Genomic DNA, 23,639 nt, shown 5'->3' on the forward strand with positions numbered 1-23,639 from the left:
GTATATGGTCAAGTTGCATGCTGGTTCATAGGTGCTCCGAGTCATGGTTGTGCTGCGTGAGTGAAACAGTCGAGCCGAGTTTGAGCATCCCTCCAGAGGGCGAGGAGGTTGGCTACACACTCACTGGCAACATCCAGCAGCCAGATGAAAGTCTGCGGGCACAGCTGAACCACATTGTACAGCAACAGCTCCATCATAATCCGAACTGGGACCGAGGGTCGGGCCAACCCCGGAGCGCTCACAATATTGATCGAGTTGACTTTTCATGAGTCAATCTGAGACTCTGCAATTGGGGCAGTTTTACTGCAGTTTGAATGATAATCCCACAGTTTGTTTGCATCATAAATGCAACTGACTCCGATTGATGTTGGCAGCGGTTCGACAGCATAAACGGGGAATCTTTTATTTTTTTTTTTAATGTCTCCCTCACTCTTGCCCAGTGGTTGGAATGTGATTACTGTGTTCAGTGAGGGCAGGAGCTGGAAACCCATCCTTTTTCAGACTAGCCTTTTGGTTGATGCCTCAGGCAGGGAGACGACGCTATTACATGTATTTAATTTATGTAAAACACGTCTGATGCTGTCAGTTTCTTGCTCTTGGAATGGAGTGCAGCTTGGAGAATAGCCAAGTCCCTGTCAGAAGCAATAAGGCTTTGCTAAAGGGGGTTGTGACAGGGAGACTGCCAGCCTGTACCCTGCATATTCATGCCCAGTGTATGGCTCGGCTTTTCTCAGTGTGCCTGCCTCTCCTCTGGAGCTGTGTTGGAGCAGGTTGGGCATATTTGACGTGATTGATTTGGCTTGGACAAGTGAACTTCCATCTGTCTGTGCTGCGCACAAACCTCCTGGGTTCAGCACGCCAGGCTGCCTGCTGCAATTCAGAAACTTACTGTGAAGTACATGAAAAGGAATTCACATGCCAAGCGATTTATGTAATAGAAAACCAGCATCTCCAAATTTTAAAGAATGCAATCACACACGATGGGCTGAAGGGCCTCCTTTTGTGCTGTATTTTGTTCTGTGTTCTTTTGTTCTGCGTGTTTGAAGCTTTGGGACGAGACATTAAACGGGGATCTCTCAGCTGGCGTACCACACCACCCCCCCCCCCCCCCCCGGTGTTATTTGGAAGAAGAGCAGTCAAGTTCTTCCCAGTACGTCACACTGTTTTCACCCAGTGTGTCGAGCCCGGTGTTGTGTTCCCAGCAGCTTTTGCCATTCCTTCTACGAAGGGTGTAGAAATTTCAGATTCCACTTTCCGAGCCCAGCTGCATCTTGGTTGGAGAAATCATTAGCCATCTTGGTATCACTGCTGGTTACTGAGAGAAAAAGTACAGCATGAGAATTTCTAAGTGTCAAATTCAAGGACTTTCTGCACGGGAAGATTCCCCTTATTTTAAAAATTAAATCAATTGCTGTTCCCTGTGTAAATAACTGCCCTCCACTTGCAATAGCACATATTTGCATTGGTGCGGAAGTGCATCATGACACTCGGTAAAGGCGCTTCATTAAACTCCTTTTGAAGTGCAATAACTTTTGTGAAGACAAACACAAAATAGAATTATTTTGTGAACAGCAAGATCCCACAAATAGCAGTGAGGTAAATGATCAGATCATTTGGTTTTGCTGGTTTTGGCTGAGGGAAACCCGTTATCCATCGGACATTTAACACCACCTGAAAAGGCAGGCAGGGCCTCAGTTTAACATCTGAGCTGTGTCTGAGAAGCATCTGTCGGTTTTAGCTTCCAGGTACCTGCAGAACCTTTTTAATCGGCTTTGAGCGCAGGAATTGGCAAGCAGGCAATGAACTGGTGGGTGTATCTGAGTGACTTTTCCCTCACAAGACCGATACAGATGGTGGGAAGTCATTGGGCCGATTCCAGCTCAACCATCCAGAAAGAACCAACTGCCCACTTCCCCACTCCCACAACGCCATCATTCGGATTACTGCCAATTCACTTGCTCTTGTTCTCCAGCGAGATCCGGAGGTCTGGTTCAACCACTCCATAGTGTTTCATTCCGTCATTCAGTGTTGTGCTGGTCAGACGTGCTGAGCAGGGTTGACTGATTATTGTCAGGGACATTCTGCAGGATTCCTGGATTCCCACATTCCAGAGACAAAGCTTCTGTAATGTGATAGAGCAAATGTTGAGTTCAACTTCCCCTGGTCTCCCCAAGAGATGTTGGGGGCCAAATCGCTTTGATGCCAGGTGATCTATTTACTTGAGCTTACTGACCTTTCACCATCCACCACCATCCCCATTTCCCATCGCCACTATAGCACAAAGCCAATCAGACTCGATGTGTTGGAACCAAGCTGGATGGCTCAGCAAGGACTTGATAGGCTGAATGGCCTCCTTTTGTGCTGTATATAACTGTATGCCTTACCCACCATTTCTTCCCTTGTTCCCTTCATGATGGTATCTATCCCTTGGATTAATCCCAGGAAGTAAATCAATGAAGCAGATTTGTAATACCGGATTGCCGTCCAAACCTCATAATCAGATTCCACAAACATCGACGAGATGAGTCGGGTTTGAGGGGCTATATTGGTCTACTCTTGCTCCTATTTCTCGTGTTCTTCTGAGTTATCAACAACCTGCGTTCATGTAGCGCATTTAACGTAGTAAAATGTCTCACGGCGCGTCTCAGGAGCAGGTGACCAAAAGCTTAGTCCAAGAGGCTGGTTTTCAGGAGCATCCTGAGAGAGGTGGAGAGGTTTAAGGAGGGAATTGCAGAGCTCGGAGCTTAGGCAGCTGAAGGCACCAGCTGCCAAAGGTGGAGCGATGAAAATTGGGGGATGCACGAGAGGCCAGAATTGGGCGGGTGCAGAGATTTAGGAGGGTTGTAGGGCTGAAGGGGGAGGGGCTGAGGCCATGGAGGTCAAGTTGAATTGATGTCTTTGTGGGAAGGTGTACATGAATGCAGTCTTCCTCGAGTGAATGTTATGTGAACATGTCTATGTTCTCTCTCTCCCTCTGCAGATGTAACTGTTGTTTACCAGAACGGGTTACCCGTACTCTCTGTTAACCTACCGTCACGACGAGAGCGTTGCCAGTTCACCCTCCGACCTATCTCCGACTCTGTAGGCATTTTCCTGAAACAGCTGCAGGCAGAAGATAAGGGCATTGATCGAGTTGCCATCTACACCCCAGGTACTGGATGCGAGCTCGGAGCCGAGCCTGCACACTGATTTAATATCAGGACAATAGTAGTCACATAGTGACATATTGCAGATTCTTTGCTAAATTAAAGTTAGAACTCAAAAACCTCAGTCACAGACACTGGTTGGAAAATCGAGCCCTGACCCAAGGCTGAAGCTTAAATTTAAGCTAAAGAATTAGAATAAAAGTTTCAAATGCTAAATCAACACCTGTAGTTTGCAATTTGATGGAACAGGCACTGGAAATTAAACCAAACGATACACAAGTCTTTGTTTATATCATCAATTATTTCTCAGCATTTTCTTGTGACCTCGTGAGTGATGTAAACAGCCAAGAGCACACTCAAAGTTCTGGAAAATTCCTGAAAACAAGAGACAAAAAATAGAGAAGGAAGGATAAGAAAACTAACTCAAATTTGGGAAGGAAAACAATTAAGTGGAAACTGGGACTAAATTTCTTACAAAAGTTATCCCTAAAAGAAAATTAAGACTTGAACTGAGAAGAAAACTAAAAATAAAACCGTTTCTAGGAACAGAACAACCAAGGGTCTCTTCGGCCAGTTACTGAGATTTCTTGTTCAAGCTGCAGTGAATAATGAGAAAAGCTTCTGGTGCTGATTTTCTATGGAAAATCATCAGTAAACATCAGCACTGGGGTACTGGCGAATATTCCTTGGAAATTTGACATCAGTTGTCCTGATGATGAGATCTGCAGCTTAGCTTTACTAATTTGACATTCAACAGCATTACCATCGCTGAATCCCCCACGATCAACATCCTAGGGGCTACCATTGACCAGAAACTGAACTGGAGTAGCCATATAAATACCGTGGCTACAAGAGCAGGTCAGAGGCTAGGAATCCTGAGGCGAGTAACTCACCTCCTGACTCCCCAAAGCCTGTCCACCATCTACAAGGCACAAGTCAGGAGTGTGCTGGAAAACGTTCCACTTGCCTGGATGGGTGCAGCTCCAACAAGACTCAAGAAGCTTGACGCCATCCAGGATGAAGCAGCCCCCTTGATTGGCACACCATCTACAAACATTCACTCCCTCCACCACCGACGCACAGTGGCAGCAGTGTGTACCGTCTACAAGATGCACTGCAACAATGCACCAAGGCTCCATAGACAGCACCTTCCAAACCCGCGACCTCTACCACCTCAAAGGACAAGAGCAGCAGGTGTGTGGGAACATCACCACCTGCAAGTTCCTGTCCAAATCACACACCATCCTGACTTGGAACTATATTGCTGTTCCTTTACTGTCGCTGGGTTAAGATCCTGGAACTCCCTTCCTAACAGCACTGTGGGTGTACCTACCCCACATGGACTGCAGCGGTTCAAGAAGGCAGTTCACCACCACCTTAAGGGCAATTAGGGATGGGCAATGAATGCTGGCTTGGCCAACGACATCCACATCCATGAATGAAAAAAAAAATTTTGTTCCTGGTTCCTTCAGGGTCCTCTTGGAACCCAATTCGAGTTTTCCCATTTTAAATCATTGAACGCAAGAAATAGGAGCAGGAGTAGACCATACGGCCCCTTGAACCTGCTCCGCTATTCAATATGATCATGGCTGGCCTCCCCATATCCCTTGATTCCCTGAGAGATCAAACAATCTATCTCACCCAACCTTGAATATACTCAGCAATGGAGCGTCCACTACCCTTGGAGTAGAGAATTCCAAAGATTCACAACCCTCTGAGTGAAAAGAATGTCTCCTCATTTCAGTCCAAAATAATCAACGACCCTTTATCCTGAGACTATGCCCTCATGTCCTAGATTCCCCAGCCAGGGGGAACAACCTCTCAGTGTCTACCTTGTCAAACCCCTTCACAATGTTATAATAAAAGCAAAATACTGCGGATGCTGGAAATCTGAAATAAAAACAGGAAATGCTGGAAATACTCCGCAGGTCTGGCAGCATCCCTTCACAATATTGTATGTTTCAATGTGATTACCTCTCATTCTTCTAAAAAAAAAAAAAGGCATTTCTAACCCAAATACTTTGCAAAATGCCAAGTGTCTGTGGTGGAATGCATAATTTGCATATATGATAAATAGAAAATAAATTGAAATTTAAACAGACCTATGATTAATCCCATTTTAAACCTTTTTTAACTATAATTTTGTTGGTAAGGTCTTTAAAATAAACTAAATATGTGCAGAATTAAGATTTTTTCCAGCTATTGATTCTCGTGTTAATAGCTTCCAATAGCACTTTCAGAATAATTTATCATCTCAGTTATGTTAGAAACAATAATGTTTGCAACTGTCCCTGAATCAATGGCATTATCTATAACCATAGTATTACTATACCACTCAAACAGGTTTATTTAGAGAACGATGATTTTTCATTAAAATAATCATTTGACATGGCAAAGTGCAGCATAATGATTAGCTTTTTATCATCACGATAAAAACGCGGCTCTTAATTTTCTTGACTTCATTTTTTTATTTGGCTTTTTTTCATGTTAATGCAATCCAACTGGGAAAGACTGTGAGCCTTAGGTTGCAGACCCAATTTATTGAGCAGGGGCAAAGGCGCCTCCATGGGCAGGGTGATATTGACATTGCAGATGGATGGGACAGTGTGGGTGGAAGGGTCTTCCTTAATCTGATGGTGATTGCGCTGCCTCTGTGTCCCCCGCAGATGGAATTCGAATAGCTGCATCAACGGGAATTGACATTCTACTTCTAGATGACTTCAACTTGGTGATAAATGACGTAACGCACCATGTGCTGCCACCAAAGAGAGGTATGATAACTGTCACAGCTCAGTACAGTTGATTCAATACACCTTACAACTGGCATTAATCTGCATTTAACCCAATATCCATCAACAGTAGTTTCTGCGGAATCTCTTGCTGCTCTGCTGCCCATGTCCTTATTCACACCAAGTCCCCTTCACCCATCACCCCTGTGCCCACTGACCTACATTGGCTCCCGGTCAAGCAGTGTCTCGATTTTAAAATTCTTATCCTTGTTTCCAAATTCCTCCATGGCCTCGCCCCTCCCTATCTTTGTAACTTCCATGGCCTCGCCCCTCCCTATCTTTGTAACTTCCATGGCCTCGCCCCTCCCTATCTTTGTAACTTCCATGGCCTCGCCCCTCCCTATCTTTGTAACTTCCATGGCCTCGCCCCTCCCTATCTTTGTAACTTCCATGGCCTCGCCCCTCCCTATCTTTGTAACTTCCATGGCCTCGCCCCTCCCTATCTTTGTAACTTCCATGGCCTCGCCCCTCCCTATCTTTGTAGCTTCCATGGCCTCGCCCCTCCCTATCTTTGTAGCTTCCATGGCCTCGCCCCTCCCTATCTTTGTAGCTTCCATGGCCTCGCCCCTCCCTATCTTTGTAGCTTCCATGGCCTCGCCCCTCCCTATCTTTGTAGCTTCCATGGCCTCGCCCCTCCCTATCTTTGTAGCTTCCATGGCCTCGCCCCTCCCTATCTTTGTAACTTCCATGGCCTCGCCCCTCCCTATCTTTTGTAACTTCCATGGCCTCGCCCCTCCCTATCTTTGTAACTTCCATGGCCTCGCCCCTCCCTATCTTTGTAACTTCCATGGCCTCGCCCCTCCCTATCTTTGTAACTTCCATGGCCTCGCCCCTCCCTATCTTTGTAACTTCCATGGCCTCGCCCCTCCCTATCTTTGTAACTTCCATGGCCTCGCCCCTCCCTATCTTTGTAACTTCCATGGCCTCGCCCCTCCCTATCTTTGTAACTTCCATGGCCTCGCCCCTCCCTATCTTTGTAACTTCCATGGCCTCGCCCCTCCCTATCTTTGTAACTTCCATGGCCTCGCCCCTCCCTATCTTTGTAACTTCCATGGCCTCGCCCCTCCCTATCTTTGTAACTTCCATGGCCTCGCCCCTCCCTATCTTTGTAACTTCCATGGCCTCGCCCCTCCCTATCTTTGTAACCTCCTCCAGCCCCTATAACCCTCCGAGACATTGATACTACTTTAATTCTGGCCTCTTGTGTATCCCTGATTTTAATTGCACCACCATTGGTGGCCGTGCCTTTAGCCATCTGGACTGTAAGCTCTGGCATTCCCTCCCTAAACCTGCTCGCCCCTCTCCCCTCTCCCCTCCTTCCTCTTTTAAGATGCCCCTGAAAACCTACCTCTTTGACCAAACTTTTGGTCATCTGACCTAATGTCTCCTTTATGTGGCTCGGTGTCATACTTTGCATTATAACATTACTGTGAAGTGCCTTGGGATGTTTTACTACATTAAAGGTGCTATGTAAAGGCAAGTTGTTACTACTGTCTTATCTCTGGGTTTAGACAATATCTTTGTATTCATACAACAGCTTTAACATTGTAAAATGTCCCAAGGTGTTTCACCAGAGTGCGTTCAACAACATTTGACCAGAGAGCCACATGAGATATTAGGACAGGTGACTGAAAGCTTGGTCAAAGAGGTAGGTTTTAAGGAGCCTCTTAAAGGAGCTGAGAGGGGTTTAGTGAGGGAATTCCGGAGCTTCGGGCCTCGGCAGCTGACGGTGCGGCTGCCAATGGCGGAGTGATGAAAACTGGGGATCTGCAAGAGGCCAGAATTGGGTGGGGGGGGGGAGCATGTTGTCTACTTAAATTGCTGCAGTCATTTAAATCCTGCGGGAGCATGTGATTTCCTGCCCTCCCCCTGTCCCCTCCAATGGGGAAACTCCCTAATGGCAGGAGCTGATTAACTGCACCTAATGTATAATCAGGTTTAGGCCCCATCAGAAAATCCAGGATTAGAACATCATGAATGTACTTAAAGAGGCAGCAACAGGGGGAGGTGGGACCAGTACAAACTGGACGGGTTACACCCGGGCAGGACTGGGACTGATGTCCTAGGGGGTGTATTTGCTAGAATGGTTGGGGAGGGTTTAAACTAAAATGGCAGGGGGATGGGAACCTTTGCAAGGAGTCAGAGGAGGGGGGACCAAAGACAAGAACAAAAGAAGTAAGGGAATAAGAAAAGTGATAGGCAGAGAAATCAAGGGCCAGAATCAAACAGGGCCACAGTGAAAAATAGTGGGAAGAGAACAAGTAATGTTAAAAAGACAAGCCTTAAGGCTTTGTGCCTTAACGCGCGGAGCATTCGCAATAAAGTGGATGAATTAATCGTGCAAATAGATGTAAACGGGTATGATATAGCCGGGATTACGGAGACATGGCTGCAAGGTGACCAGGGATGGGAAATGAACATTCAGGGATATTCAGTATTTAGGAAGGACAGACAAAAAGAAAAAGGCGGTGGAGTTGCATTGCTGGTTAAAGAGGAAATTAATGCAATAGTGAGGAAGGATATTAGCCCTGACGATGTGGAATCTGTATGGGTAGAGCTGAAAAACAAAGAGGCAAAAAACATTATTGGGGGTTGTATATAGACCCCCAAACTGTAGTGGTGATGTTGGGAATGGCATTAAACAGGAAATTAGAGACGCATGTGATAAAGGAACAAATTAGTCACAATACCGTAGAGGAGGAATTCTTGGAGCATATACGGGATGGTTTTCTGGACCAATACGTTGAGGAACCAACTAGAGAACAGGCCATTCTAGACTGGGTATTGTGTAATGAGAGAAGAATAATTGACAGTCGAGTTGTGAGACCCCTTGGGGACGAGCAACCACAATATGATAGAATTCTTCATCAAGATGGAGAGTGACATAGTTGATTCTGAGACAAGGGTCCTGAATCTTAGTAAAGGAAACTACAAAGGTATGAAGCGCGAGTTGGCCATGACGGATTGGGAAACGTTACTTAAAGGGATGAAGGTGGATAGGTAATCGCAAACATTTAAAGAGCACATGGATGAATTGCAACAATTGTTTATCCCTGTCTGGTGCAAAAGTAAAACAGGAAAGGTAGCCAAACCATGGTTTACAAGAGAAATTAGAGATAGCATTGGATCCAAGGAAGAGGCATATAAATTTACCAGGAAAAACAACAGACCTGAGGATTGGGAGCAGTTTAGAATTTAGCAAAGGAGGACCAAGGGATTGATTAAGAAGGGGAAAATAGAGTACGAGAGCAAGCTTGCAGGGGACATAAAAACTGAATCTAAAAGTTTCTATAGGTATGTGAAGAGAAAAAGATTGGTGAAGACAAATGTAGGTCCCTTACAGTCAGAAACGGGAATTTATTATGGGGAATAAAGAAATGGCTGACCAACTAAATGCATACTTTGGTTCTTTCTTCACAAAGGAGGACACAAATATCATATCAGAAATGTTGGGGAACACAGGGCTTAGTGAGAGAGAGGAACTGAAAGAAATTAGTATTAGTAGAGAAATGGTGTTGGGAAATTGATGGGATTGAAGGCCGATAAATCCCCAGGGCCTGATGGTCTGCATCCCAGAGTACTTAAGGAAGTGGCCCTAGAAATAGTGGATGCATTGGTGGTCATCTTTCAAGATTCTATAGACTCTGGAACAGTTCCTACAGATTGGAGGGTAGCTAATGTAGCTCCACTATTTAAAAAGGGAGGTAGAGAGAAAGCAGGGAATTATAGACCAGTCAGCCTGATGTCGGTAGTGGGGAAAATTCTGAAGTCCATTATCAAAGATTTTACAGCAGAGCACTTAGAGAACAGTGGTAAAATCAGGCAGAGTCAGCATGGATTTACGAAAGGGAAATCATGTTTGACAAATCTACTAGAATTCTTTGAGGATGTAACTAGTAGAGTTGTTGAGGGACAGCCAGTGGATATGGTTTATTTGGACTTTGAGAAGGCTTTCGACAAAGTCCCACATAAGAGATTAGAGTGTAAAATTAAAGCACATGGGATTGGGGGTAGTGTATTGTGATGGATAGAAAATTGGTTGGCAGACAGGAAACAAAGAGTAGGGATAAATGGGTCTTTTTCTGAATGGCAGGCAGTGACTAGTGGGGTACCACAGGGATCAGTGCTAGGACCCCAGCTATTCACAATATATATTAATGATTTAGATGAGGGAACGAAATGTAATATCTCCAAATTTGCAGATGACACAAAACTGGTTGGGAGGGTGAGTTGTGAGGAGGATGCAGAGAGGCTTCAGGGTGATTTGGACAAGTTGAGTGAGTGGGCTAATGCTTGGCAGATGCAGTATAATGTGGATAAATGTGAGGTTATCCACTTTGGTAGCAAAAACAGGAAGGCAGATTATTATCTGAATGGCTATAAACTGAGAGAGGGGAATATGCAGCGAGACCTGGGTGTTCTCGTACACCAGTCACTGAAGGTAAGCATACAGGTGTAACAGGCGGTAAAAAAGGCAAATGGTATGTTGGCCTTCATAACGAGAGGATTCGAGTACAGGAGCAGGGATGTCTTGCTGCAATTATACAGGGCCTTGGTGAGGCCACACCTGGAATATTGTGTGCAGTTTTGGTCTCCTTATCTGAGGAAGGATGTTCTTGCTATAGAGGGAGTGCTGCGAAGGTTTACCAGACTGATTCCTGGGATGGCGGGACTGACGTATGAGGAGAGATTGAGTCAGTTAGGATTATATTCGCGGGAGTTCAGAAGAGTGAGGGGGGATCGCATAGAAAACTATAAAATTCTAACAGGACTTGACAGGGTAGATGCACGAAGGATGGTCCCGATGGTGGGGGAGTCCAGAACTAGGGGTCATCGTCTAAGGATACGGGGTAAACCTTTCAGGACTGAGATGAGGAGAAATTTCTTCACCCAGAAAGTGGTGAGCCTGTGGAATTCGCTACCACAGAAAGCAGTTGAGGTCAAAACATTGTATGTTTTCAAGAAGGAATTAGTTATAGCTCTTGGGTTTAAAGGGATCAAAGGGTATGGGGCGAAAGCGGGAACAGGCTACTGAGTTGGATGATCAGTCATGATCATAATGAATGGCGGAGCAGACTCGAAGGGCCGAATGGCCTACTCCTACTCCTTTTTTTCTATGTTACAGCGACCCAACCTGCCTGTAATTGGAATTCAGCCTGACAGAATCTTAGCCTAATTAATGATGATGGGTGCGTGTTACATTACACCATTACGCATCTGCCTGTTTATTCAGGGGGGCAAAATAATCAAATAAGGCCTTGCTGAAAGGCAGCAGTGAATATTCTAGGAGTGATTGAATCAGAAAACAAATTGTATTGATGTAGCAGGTTATCACGTCTCTCAGAACAGCTTAATGCATCTTGCATCCGACTAATTCGAAAAGCAATGATTGCTTCGTAAGCAAATGTGCAGCTAATTTAAACACAGACACATATCACAGTCAATGCCTGCATGATTTTTTTAAATCTATGTTTTGGAGGTGGTGTTTACATCGAATTTACAGCACAGAAAAGGCCATTCGGCCCAACAGCTCCATGCCAGTATTTATGCTCCGCATGAGCCTCCTCCCATCCCCCGCATCATCTCGCCCTATCAGCGTATCCTTCTATAACTTTCTCCCTCGTGTGTTTATCCAGCTTCCCCTTAGCTGAGTCTATAATATTCGCCTCAAATATTCCACATGATAGCGAGTTCCACATTCTCACCACTCTCTGGGTAAAGAAGGTATCTCCTGAATTCTCTGTTGGTGACTATCTTATAAATATAGCCCCAGAGTTTTGATCTCCCCCACAAGTGGAAACATTTTCTCTATGTCTACCCCATCAAACCCCTTCATAATCATAACTGTCTCTTGAGGGAGGAATGTCAACTAGAACATGGGGTGAATTCCCTGCTCCTTTTCCTGTATTACTGAGAGATATTTTACCTATACTGGACTTCCTCGAACTGATAGACTGGGCCTTGTTGTAACATCTGCTCCAAAGGATATCACATTTGTGAATACATCACTCAGTCAGTACTGCGCTGGAGTGTCGACATACCTTCTGGGCTCAAGTCTCTGGATGGAGGTTCGAACCCACAACCTTTCTCAGGAGAGTGCTGCCATCTGGGGCAAACTAGCGATGACAAAATTAAACGCGCTAACTAATCGCCCATTGAACCTTCCCAGACATTTGGCAACCTTTGCTTCCATGGGCCTCCCTTTCTCCACAGCTACGTCCTTGAGAAATGTCTTCCTTCGCTCAGGGAGTTGTGAATCTGAAACTCTCGACCCCAGTGAGCTCTGGATGCTCAGTCGTTGAGTATCTTCAAGACTCCGATCGATTCGATTTTTAAACACGAAGGGAATCGAGCGATATGGGGAGAGGGTGGGAAAGTGGAGTTGAGGCAGATAAGCCATGCTCTTATTGAATGGTGGAGTAGACTCGAGGGGCTGAATGGCCTCCTTTTTCCTAGTTGTTTATGCTCTTGTCTTCTCTACAGATTCTCCTCATAATAAATACCAGGCAAATGCTGCCCACCCCCCCCCCCACCCCCCCATCACCAACTCCTCCCCCACCCCCCCTGCTTTGTATTCCGGCTCCTCCATTCATACCTTTGATCCCAGTGCTTGGGTACCAACACTCTCGGGAGTCTGCAGGACACTGCTGTGTGCAAAACCCAGGGCAAAATCACAAGGCGTTTTAATAAAATAAATACTTTTGTTCGCTCGTTGGACAAGCGCGGAGAAAAGACTGCTTCACCGATGGTCAAGAATCATCCAGTCTGGTTAATGAAGACTCTTGTTGTCTTTCCGACTGGCTGTAGGTAGACAGTGCCCTGTGAGTACGGACTGTTGGTAGAAGGAGGCCCTTCAGCCCGTTGTGTCTGTGCTGGCTCTCTGCAAGAGCAACTCACCTAGTCCCACTCTGTGCCCCCCCCCACCCCACCTACCATTGACAGTAGGAAGTCATGTAATGACATCTCCAGGGATCTGAAATAAAGGCTGAGAATACTGGAAACATTGAGCGGCTCAGGCAGCATCCGTGGAGAGAGAAACGGAGTTAAACGCTTCAGGTCGATGACATTTCATCAGAACCAATGCTGGGTGCCTGACAGTCTGCTCTCCTCAATCAGAGCTGACTTTTTCTTTCTCAAGAGAGAATGAGATTGTGTAAACCAGGTCACTGGTTAAACTTGGTAATTGTGCAGGGCTGTGCTGGGACCCAGCCTTTCAGATGTTGCTCTGCTGTCACCTAGTGGCGGTTAGCACACATTGTAGGTTGTTGTCTGAATACATTCACCCCCCCCCCCCCCCCCTTCCCTCTTGTGTAGCAGCTACTGCACTGCAGACTGCTGTGCCTTAAAATGTCCATTCACATTCATAACAGAGCACAAAAGGCAAATGCTTCTATTTCTGGTGGTGGTACAGTGCATTAGGGCACCATTTATACCATTATTCATGTTGTTGCTTTTCCTGGGATCCTCCTGTGCAGAGGATGGCTGCCTATGTAATCGTCACTGCGCTTCAATGTCGTTTGTTGTATCTGAGGTTTGAGTCATTTTTGGGAGGCATGATGAGCTGCATGAATGTAAATCTTTCTCTGCGTTGTTCAGTCTCTCTGAGGCGTCTCGGTGTCTGTCTTCCCATCAGCCACTGGTAACCTTGAGCCAGTCTCAGAATTGAACACTGCAACCAAAACACTGCATGCTGGAGGGAGGGGGAGGGAGTATCTGTAGGATATCCGAGGGAGGGGACAAACCACACATTGTTGGGCAACTTGCTCTGGGAGTTTCCAGGAAGTTTCCCCCAAACCAGAGGCTAACCGTAAATATTTATTTATCTTTCAATTTTGCAGACAGCCTGTCTCACGAAGACGCAACGACAATGAATGACGTTAAAATCCTTGTCCAGCAGCTCTTCACCACCTTGCACGTTGAGGAGCACCAGCTGCACAAGGAGCGGGAGCTGCAGAGACGAGTGGAGGAGCTCAATGCTCAAATTGAACCACTTGAAAAAGTAAGTGCACATCGATCATTGGCCTTGGATTCTGAGCTGGGAAATTGCGTGTCTGGATGCTAAGTGAGGATAGGACCAGGACCTGACTATACTGAGTGTCTCCTTATCTTCATTTTTTTTTTTCATTGGATAAGGAAAATTTCATGACCTTATTTTTCCTGTGTGAATGAAATTCCACACACACTCTTGTAAAGAACTAATTCACCCCTATGTAAGAAATAGGAGCTGGAGTCGGCCAATTGTCCCTTTGCGCGTGCACCACCATTCGGCAAGTTTAATACTGATCATCTACCGCAACTCCACCTTGCCACACTATCCCCACGTCCTTTAATTCCCTTAGTACCCAAAAATCTATAGACCTCTGTCTTGAATATGCTCAATGTCTGATTATCCACAGCTCTTTGGGGTAAATAATTCCAAAATTTACAACCCTTCGAGTAAAGAAATTTCTCTTAATTTCAGTCCTCATTCTGAGACTGTGACCCTGTGTTCTAGATTCCCAAGCCAACCAAGGGAAACATTTTCTCAGTATTAACCCAGTCAAGCCCCTTAAGAATTTTAGGTTTCAGTTAATCACCTCTCATTCTTCTTAAAAGGCCTAGTCTACTCAATCCTTTCTCATAAGACAATCACCTCATCCCAGGAAACAGTATCGTGAACCTTCATTGCATTCTCTCGAGGTTGAGTACATCCTTCCTTAGATAGAGACCAAAATTGTACACCGTAATCCAGGTGTGACCTCACTAATGCCCTGTCTAATTGTTGTAAGACTTCTTTACTCTTATATTCCAATTCCTTTGTAACAAAAGCCATTTGCCTTCCTAATTTCTTCTTGTACCTTCATCTTAACCTTCTGTGATTCTTCTGAATGGCCCGTCTGAATGCAAACATTTCCCAGTCTCTCGACATCCAAAAGTTGTTTTTTTTGTGTGTGTATTGGCATTCTTGGTTTATCACTAAAGATTCTCTTTGTCCTCCTATAGGTCAAGTTGGAAATAGCCAGGAAAGCAGAGAAGAGTTCGAGTTGGGTCCTGTGGGGTGGGATGGCTTTCATGGCAACACAGTTCGGAATCCTGGCTCGGCTCACTTGGTGGGAATATTCCTGGGATATTATGGAGCCGGTCACCTATTTCATCACTTATGGCAATGCCATGGCGATGTATGCCTATTTTGTAATGACACGGCAGGTAAGTCTCAGTGCTGTGTGTTATTTTTGATTCTCAACATGGTTGACTTAACCTTGCATTGAAAAGTAAATAAATTCCCATGTCCTTTTGAAACATGGCACTACAGCCGAGGCACAGGCCATTCGGCCCTATTAGTCCATGCTTCACGTGCCTATCCCACCCTACTTTATGTAACCCCATCAGCAAATCTCTAATTGGAGACTTTTTGTGGAGGGCGGGGAGTATTTGGAGAGCTGAAAGATTGGCTGAAAACGTTTCTGGGTTTGCTCGTACAGGTAAATCACAGCTCAGGCCCTTGTGTCCTTTCCTCCCTTGTACCACAGTTGAGATCAGGAAGAGGTTAGCATGGCAACCAGTTCCTTCAGTGCAGTGACTAAGTAGTGCTGCACTGTCAGGGGAGCCATCCTTTAGATGACACCAAGTAACCAAGTGGGTAGCACGCTCACCTCTGAGACAAGGTTGTGGGTTCAAATCCCACTCCAGGACTTGAGCATAAAAATCTAGGCCGATACTCCCAATTCCAGTACTGAGGTGGTGCTGCACTGTCGGAGGTGCCATCTTTCGAATCAGACATTAAAGCAAGGCCCCGTCTGTCCTCTCGGGTGAGCGTAAAAGATCCCAAAGTACTATTTTGAAGAAGAGCAGGGGAGATCTCCCTGGTGTCCTGGCCAATATTTATCCCTCAACTAACATCGTGAAAATAGATTATCTGGTCATTGTCACCTGGCTGTACAATCTTGCTGTGCCCAGTTTGCAGTGTTTCCTACATTACAACAGTGACCACATTTCAAAAGTACTTCATTGGCGTTTTGGGACATCCTGTAGTCGTGAAAGGCGCTTTATAAATGCAAGTCTTTATTTTCTCTGTTCCCAAAGTCTTGTAATTTTTTTTCCTGCAACTATTTATCCAGTTCCTTTTGAAAGTTACTACTGAATCATCTGCTTTCACTGCCCTTTCAGGTTAGCATGTTCCAGATCATAACTTTTTTTTTAAAGAAAAAGTTTCCCCCGTTGCCTCTGGTTCTTCTGTCAATCGCTTTAAGTCTGTGTCCTCTGGTTACCACCACTGCTGCTACAGTAAAGTTCCTCATGATGAGTGCGTCCCTGTGCCCTTCTTGACACACTCTCCCTTCCTCCCCGACAGGAGTATATTTACCCCGACGCCAAAGACAGACAATATTTGCATTTCTTTCACAAAGGAGCCAAAAAGACGAAATTTGACATCGATAAATACAACCAGCTCAAGGATGCGATTGCTCAGGTAAAAAAAAAAAAACCTCTCAACACACTATTCAATTGTGTCTGTAGAAGAGGTCAGACTGACAGCAAACACATCGATGTGGTGTTGACTGGGTGGAACGCCGTTTGTGTTCAGGATTTGAGTTCTGTGGGATGATGCTCTTTTGCATTGTAAGTACATAGATTGCCTGGAGCATGAGCTGTCTACCTACTGTTCAATACATAAGATGAGGTTTAGAGAGACCTGCACAGGACTTGCTAAGGAAAGTGGGTGTTGGGTTGAGAGAGAGGAGAAAAACCAGAGTTAACATTTCAGGTCTGTGGGACGTTTCATCAGAACTGCAAAACGCACAGACCTGAAACATTAACCCTTCACTTTCTCCAGAGGTGCTGCCTGACCTGCTGAGTATTTCCAGCATTTTCTGTTTTTCTTTCGGATTTTCAGCATCTGTCAGTATTTTGCTTTTGTTGAATTCTCTGCAAATTATTTCCTGCATTACAACAGTGACTACACTTCAAAAGTACTTCATTGGCCATGAAGCACTTTGGGATGTCCTCAGGTGGTGAATGGCGCTATATAAATGCAAGTCTGTCTTTCTTTTCCTTTATTGTTTAGTTCAACCCAATGTGACTTTTCACAGAAGATGAACAGAGCTGTGAAATGGGACTCAGTGAAGCATCAGTAAAAGTCACAATATCATCCAAAATAAAAGTGGGATTTGACTTAGTTTCCACAAGCCAAGTGGCCCTGATCTTGGGGGCCATGGTAATCAAACAACAATTACATTTATATAGTGCCTTAGCATAGCAGAATTTTCCAAGGCACTTCACAGGAATGTTATGAAACAAAATTTGACTGAGCCCCATAAAGTGATGTTAGGACAGGTGACCAAAAGCTTGGTCAAAGAGGTAGGTCTTAAAGGAGGAAAGAGAGGTGGAGCGGTTTAGGGAGGGAATTTCAGAGCTTAGGGCCTAGACAACTGAAAGGTGCGGCAATTAAAATTGGGGATGTGCAAGAGGCCAGAATTGGAGGAGCACGGGTATCTCAGAGGGCTCTGGGCTGGAGAGATTACAGAGATAGGGAGGGGCGAGGCCTTGAAGGCATTTGAAAACAAGGGTGAGAATTTTAAAATTGTAACATTGTCACACGAGGAGTCAGTGTAGGTCTGAGAACACAGGGGTGATGGATGAAGGGGACGTGGTGCGAGTAAGGATACAGCAGATGGGAGCTGGCCAACAGTGCATTGGAACAGTCCAGTCTAGAGCGAAGAAAAACATGGATGAGTGTTTCAGCAGCAGGTGAGCTGAGGCGGGGTCGGAGCCGGGGGATGGTACAGAGGTGGCAATAGGCAGTGACAGTCATGGTGATGATGCAAATATGTGATCATGAGCTCGTCTTGGGATGAAATACCACGCCAAGGATGCAAATTAGCTGGCTCAGCCCCAGATTTTTGCCTGAAAGAGGGACGGAGTCGATGGGTAGGGAACAGAGTTTGAGATGGGGACCGAAAGTGGCTTTGGTCTTCCCATATTTAGTCAAAGGAAATTTCTTCTCATCCAGGACTGGATGTCGGACAAGCAGTCTGATAATTTAAACGCACTGGGATCGAAAGAGGACTGAAACCCACTTGTAGCTTTGGGACACACTGAGGTTGTGAATGATTTTACTCGACTGCAAGTTCTTTTCTTTAATTGCATTGATTTGGGGGTTTGGTTTTTTTGGGAACGGCTTCGTCCCAAGAAATTCGGGATCTCCGCACATTGTAACTCCGGATAATTCTGCATTTCAGGCCGAGTTGGACTTGAAGCGTCTCCGAGACCCTCTACAGCTCCAGCTCCCCATTCAGCCAGTCAGCGACCAGGAGTGAGATATCTGAAGGGTGACTCCCTGTTTCCCACCCCTCCCACCCCCTCCCACCTCCCTCTTTCCCCCCCCCCCCCCGCCCCCCACCCCCCAACGACCTCCCATCACCCTGCCAGTCAACACTTCCTCTCCCACCTACCAACCCGTGGAATGCCTGGTGAAGCTGAGACTGGGACACTTTCTTATTTAAACCAAACGCTTGTGCGTTCTGAAGATCGACGGACAGGGGTTTGAGATCATGTTGAGAAGTCAGGTGCCTTGCAGATGCCGATAATGCGGACAGAATAGGCTCCGCCTTTCTAACTGACGGCATGCAGGCAGATGGGATGCACGTTTCCTCTGTGGGTTTTTTTTAAAGAAAGATTTAATGAATTTATTTACGTGCGTTATTTTACAGTTTTATCTTGTTTTGTGTGCAGATTTTACAAAGTATGGATTCATCTGACATTGCTGCAATCCTTAAAAATGATTAAAAAATGCATACAATTAAGTAAAAGGGCATCGTTTGTGAAAAAAAAATTGTATAAAAGAGCACTGTAATTACAACAATAAATGACTTCCGCGACTGTTTTGGAGCTAACCTGGTCACTGATGTTGGGTTAATTCTGCTTTCTGTGTCTCTGGTTTACTGCATGGTTGGTACAGAAGGCTGCAGGTATCTGGCATTTGGCAGGTTCAAACTCTGCTCTTAACGCCAGTTCTTTACTGGGGAAGGTCGGAACCACGTTTCTGCTGTGGCCTCACGAGATCGTCTGAAGCGTGGGGGAAGACACCAAGTGGCTGTTCATTGCTGATCATTTTCAGAGAGGTGAAGAACTTGTAGTTCCTATTTCACAGCCTGTGAATAATCTCTTGGATATTATCTAGGGCTCAATCATCACACTAAATTTACAACCTTCAGGTAATTTTGTTCTCCACCTGTCAAGTTCCTCAACTAAGCTGGCAATTATTTTTATTCGTTCATGGGCCAGGCCAGCATTTGTTGCCCATCCCTAATTGTCCTTGAGAAGGTGGTGGTGAGCTGCCTTCTTGAACCGCTGCAGTCCATCTGGTGCAGATACACCCACAATGCTATTCGGGAGTTCCAGGATTTTGACCCAGCGACAGTGAAGGAACGGCGATATAGTTCCAAGTCAGGATGGTGTGCGGATTGGAGGGGAACTTACAGGTGGTGGTGTTCCCATGCATCTGCTGCCCTTGTCCTTCTAGGTGGTAGAGGTCGCGGGTTTGGAAGGTGCTGTCGAAGGAGCCTTGGCGAGTTGCTGCAGTGCATCTTGTAGATGGTACACACTGCATCGTGTGTACCTGAGCTTGAAAGATACTTTAGAGCTTAACATAGATCTTTGAATTATTTATGCACCTGCAAATACATCAAGGATTAAAAGACCAGCTTGTCCTCTTTTTTTTTTGTGATACCCTGGGCGAAGGAATGGAGCAATGTAGGAAAAGTCTTCATAATGTGGCTAAAATTACAGAGCTGCCTAGTCATCAATGATCAATTGAACGAGACCAAATGAAATGCCTGGCAATCAATGTAATCAACAGCCACATCTCTTTCCACACCCAACACCAAATCTTATCTAAATTAAATCTTTTAACTAGTAAAAAGGATGTGAGGCCCCCTTACAAAGTATTTGTTGTCTGCTGACTTTTTGCCACATTTTAAAGATTTCTCGTTTATTACGCAGTATTTAATATCAATTTTCATTAGGGGCTACTTTTGAGGATTTAATAAATAAATACCCTAGACCTTCTAGTCGGGAAGATTAGCTAGATGCTCGGTGCAGTATACGGTAAGTGACGAGTGAGCCATGTACAATGCGTGTTGCGTCGCTGTTACTGTGAGGGTCACATTATGGAGCAAGTATTTTTGTATGGTTTGTCTGTTAGGGACTCAAACATCTCAGCTGTATTATAACATCTGTACTGGTCATAATTGCCTGCTGCTTTTGTATTGTCTCTGCAGACAGGAATGACCTGTCAATCACTGATATTTAGGGTCTTTAACCAAAATGACAGCCATAAAATCTTAGGAGGGTCTTGGACACAATGTTAGAGCACATTTCAAGAGTGTCTACCTGGCACGGGGGGTGGTGTCACTACTAAATAATTTGGTCTCGCTGCTATAAAATTGATTTTGCAGACTTGAGAAAAATACACTTTTGAAAACTAATTTGGTACAACAAAAATGCTCGAGTTCATAACTCTCGAACTCTGCACATGAGTATTAAAGATGGAAAGATTTTATGATGTGTTGTAGATGTAAACTGTCTGGGTGGTTTTATATCAAGCATGGTCTTGTCCCAGTTTGGCCGGGTAGCTGCAGGTGAACAGCAATGTATTTGTGCTATTAGCACGAGATTGACCATTGACTCTCTCAAACTGTTAACACTGAACCTGACTCTCTCGAACTGTTAACACTGAACCAGCCTAATACAGCAAGGAGGGAGGGAAAAAAACACAGCCGGTTTTCATTGCCTTCTCTCCTGGGCTGCACAGTATTTACATCTTTGTCTCCAGGTGAAGGGCAGTGACTGAGACTAGTGTCTTAGCTTCACTTAGTCTGAGGAATCCGGAGAGACTGTGATGTACTGACTGTACCGAATGCATGAACCAGATCCTAGGAAACCATAGTAACATGCATGGGAACAAAATCCTTTGAGAGTTTAATTACTGTACCCAAAAGGACTCCTGGGGTATTGCTGTTTTATTTAATGAGTGCAGTAGACAAGTGAGTAGAATGCACTGCAGGTGTTAGTTTAATGTGGCTGTTTTTTTTTATATACGTGGGGAATAATAACTGCAATGTACCAGCACAGATGGTATGTTCTATTTATAGGTGTCCTTTAAAGTGTTTGCTACAGAATGACACGTATGGCAGGCTATGCAATAGCTGGATTATCGGTCTTTCCTGGGCACAGAGAATGCCCACACGAGTGATATGAAAATGCCTTTATCCTGCAGCACAGGAAACTATAGCAAAATTCCGATGATCTCGATGCCAGAATTAAGTTTCCAGTTCCTTAACCGGGTTTCATTTAACCCCTTGAGTACTGAAACTTGTTTGTGGCTTTCAGAGTACGCATATGTCTTCTATCATGTAACACTTGCAGAAGTTCTCTTGCGTAACTTTCTAATGCCGAATATTATGAAGTGGAATCGGAGGAATGTATCAAGCCACAGACCATTTCTTAATTGACGCTATTTACTGAATAAATTGCAAAAAAAAAAAAATGCACAACTTTGCTGTTGAACTGTTCCTTTGGGAGTGTATGTTATTCAGGCCTCCAAGTTAATTATAGCTTAAATGATAATAGCACAGCTAGGGTCGCCAACCATCCAGGACTGCCCTGGAGTTCCCAGGAATTGAAGATTACTCTAGGAGAAAAATCATAGGGATGTTAATATAAAATTGTTTCAAATAATTTTATTTGAACACTTGCTTGAGTGAGCGGGGCCATTGGAGGTGGGAGGTCATGTGATGAAACCACCAGGAATACGTTTAATCAGAGTTGGCGACCCTAAGAACAGCTCAATTCCTTTAGTCTGAAATCGCATGGTTGCCTAACTCTTGGTGTGTTTCTGCATATAGAGGGCTGTACCTGTCACAGGACTCTAGCCCTGTGACGTTGGATGTAAAGACCCTTCAGCTCCATATTCCAAAACTGTCCATACTCCAAGTCTTGGCAAAGCACTAACTGGTGAAGAGAGTGAAAAACCCCCAAGGCCAGTTTAGGAAAACTTTGGGGAATATTTCTCTTGAATCCCTCCGGTATCTTTCAAAGCTCCTGCAAGCCACAGTACCTCCTAAATGCTTCTGAACCCAACCAGCACACAACTTGCCCTCAAACTGAAAATCTCCAGATGCCCTATAACTGACTGTAGGGAATCCATACTTGCTGCACACTTCAGTAATCTGTTGCGGACTCTGAAAATAAATATTTCCAAACTTCTGAAGTTAACTCTTTGCCAACATAATTTATAGCAATGCTCCTCAGTCCTTTTAATCATCTCAATCTGCCCATCTCAAATAACGCATCCAACTGGATAGGCTCCAATTCCTTCATTTTCTCATCCTCCGTCATCTCCCCTTTAAGCCTGTTTTTAATGAGAATAACCTTAGCTCCTTGAGCTATCTTGATAACTGAGACTCGAGTCAATACATCTTTAGTTGCTCGCTCTACTTACACGGCCTCTACGTCCTGCCTTTCCACCTCTCCCTGCTCCTTTAAGACAATCCTTTTAAAAACTACCACTTTCATCAAGCTTTTAGTTACCTGCCTTATGTGGCTCGGTGTCAAATTTTATTTAATTGTTCCTGTGAAGCGTCCTGGGATGTTTCAGTATGATAAAGGTGCTATATAAATACAAATTGTGTGGGGACAAAACTGAACATAACATTACAAGTGTAGCTGTAGCAAGGACTAGTACAACCTAAGTAGAGTGTTCCTAGTTTTATATTGTCCCAGCATTAAAACCCAGCATATTTCCATTACAGTTGCTTGGTTTATTGACTCTGACGTCAAATGCAGAAAGATGTGTATGAAAACACTGTAACCGATATTAGAGCACGCGTTGGCTTTTGTTGGTTGAGGGAAGAACCTCTGTGGTTAGTTGTGTCTTTTTGAAGCTGATGAATGACCCACTTAGTGTTTCGGTCTCAATAAATGGGAGGTACCATCCCTTAAAAGCTCAGATGCTATCAATTGGGACTCTGCTTCAGAATTCCTGAATGGGAATCTCCCAGCTTAAGACTTTGGTAAACATGACATCAGGAACCATCTTCTGCATCTTCAGTTTGAACTTTAGCCATGTCTTCCTTTGTAATCCATTGGCTGTGATCTTATTAAATGACAGGGCAGGCTCAAGAGAACCATATAGGCCTTCTCCTGCTCCTATTTCTTATGTTTTGACTGAAACATGGCCTGAACCATCAGTCATGTAGATTTGCAGCATGTAGACTGCAGGAGTAACTATCTCCTTACGAACATGGACACCCGCTTTGCAACTTGCCCATGACCACAACAACGTCTGTTACTATGGTGAAGCCAAGGACAACAGGACATAACCTTAAAATCAGTCTGGCCATTCAGGAGAGAATTGTTCATTCAGAGAGCCAGTGCAGACACGTTGGGCCGAACGGTCTCCTTCTGCGCTGTAATGATTCTGAAGTTGGGAAACATTTCTTCGTGCAAAGGGTGGCAGAGCTGTGAAAATCTTTCCCTTACAAAAGGCAGTAGATGTTAACTCAATTAATAATGTATATAGGACTCGATGGAGCTGTGTTCAAATTTGCAGATAATACTGAACTGGGAGACATATAATTTAATTCTGAGGATCAAAGAAGGCTCCAAGGAGATGTTAAGATAACAGCAGAGGCAAAAATGTGGCAAATGGAATTCAACGTCAGTAAAT

At 44.7% G+C, this 23,639-nt stretch overlaps 1 protein-coding gene across 1 annotated transcript in view; it reads left to right on the forward strand.

The window, feature by feature from the left end:
• The window catches only part of mcu (mitochondrial calcium uniporter), a 123,877-nt gene extending 105,073 nt beyond the window's left edge, over positions 1-18,804 (forward strand). The window contains exons 3-8 of the mRNA XM_068020456.1: positions 2,981-3,151; positions 5,813-5,917; positions 13,774-13,934; positions 14,918-15,121; positions 16,266-16,382; positions 18,151-18,804. Coding sequence (XP_067876557.1) covers positions 2,981-3,151; positions 5,813-5,917; positions 13,774-13,934; positions 14,918-15,121; positions 16,266-16,382; positions 18,151-18,228 — 836 coding nt within the window. The 3' untranslated portion in view covers positions 18,229-18,804. The remainder of the gene's footprint in view (positions 1-2,980; positions 3,152-5,812; positions 5,918-13,773; positions 13,935-14,917; positions 15,122-16,265; positions 16,383-18,150) is intronic.
• Positions 18,805-23,639: the final 4,835 nt, after the last annotated feature.

This window comes from Heterodontus francisci, chromosome 42 (assembly GCF_036365525.1).
Source record: "Heterodontus francisci isolate sHetFra1 chromosome 42, sHetFra1.hap1, whole genome shotgun sequence".
Taxonomy (NCBI): Eukaryota; Metazoa; Chordata; class Chondrichthyes; order Heterodontiformes; family Heterodontidae; genus Heterodontus; species Heterodontus francisci.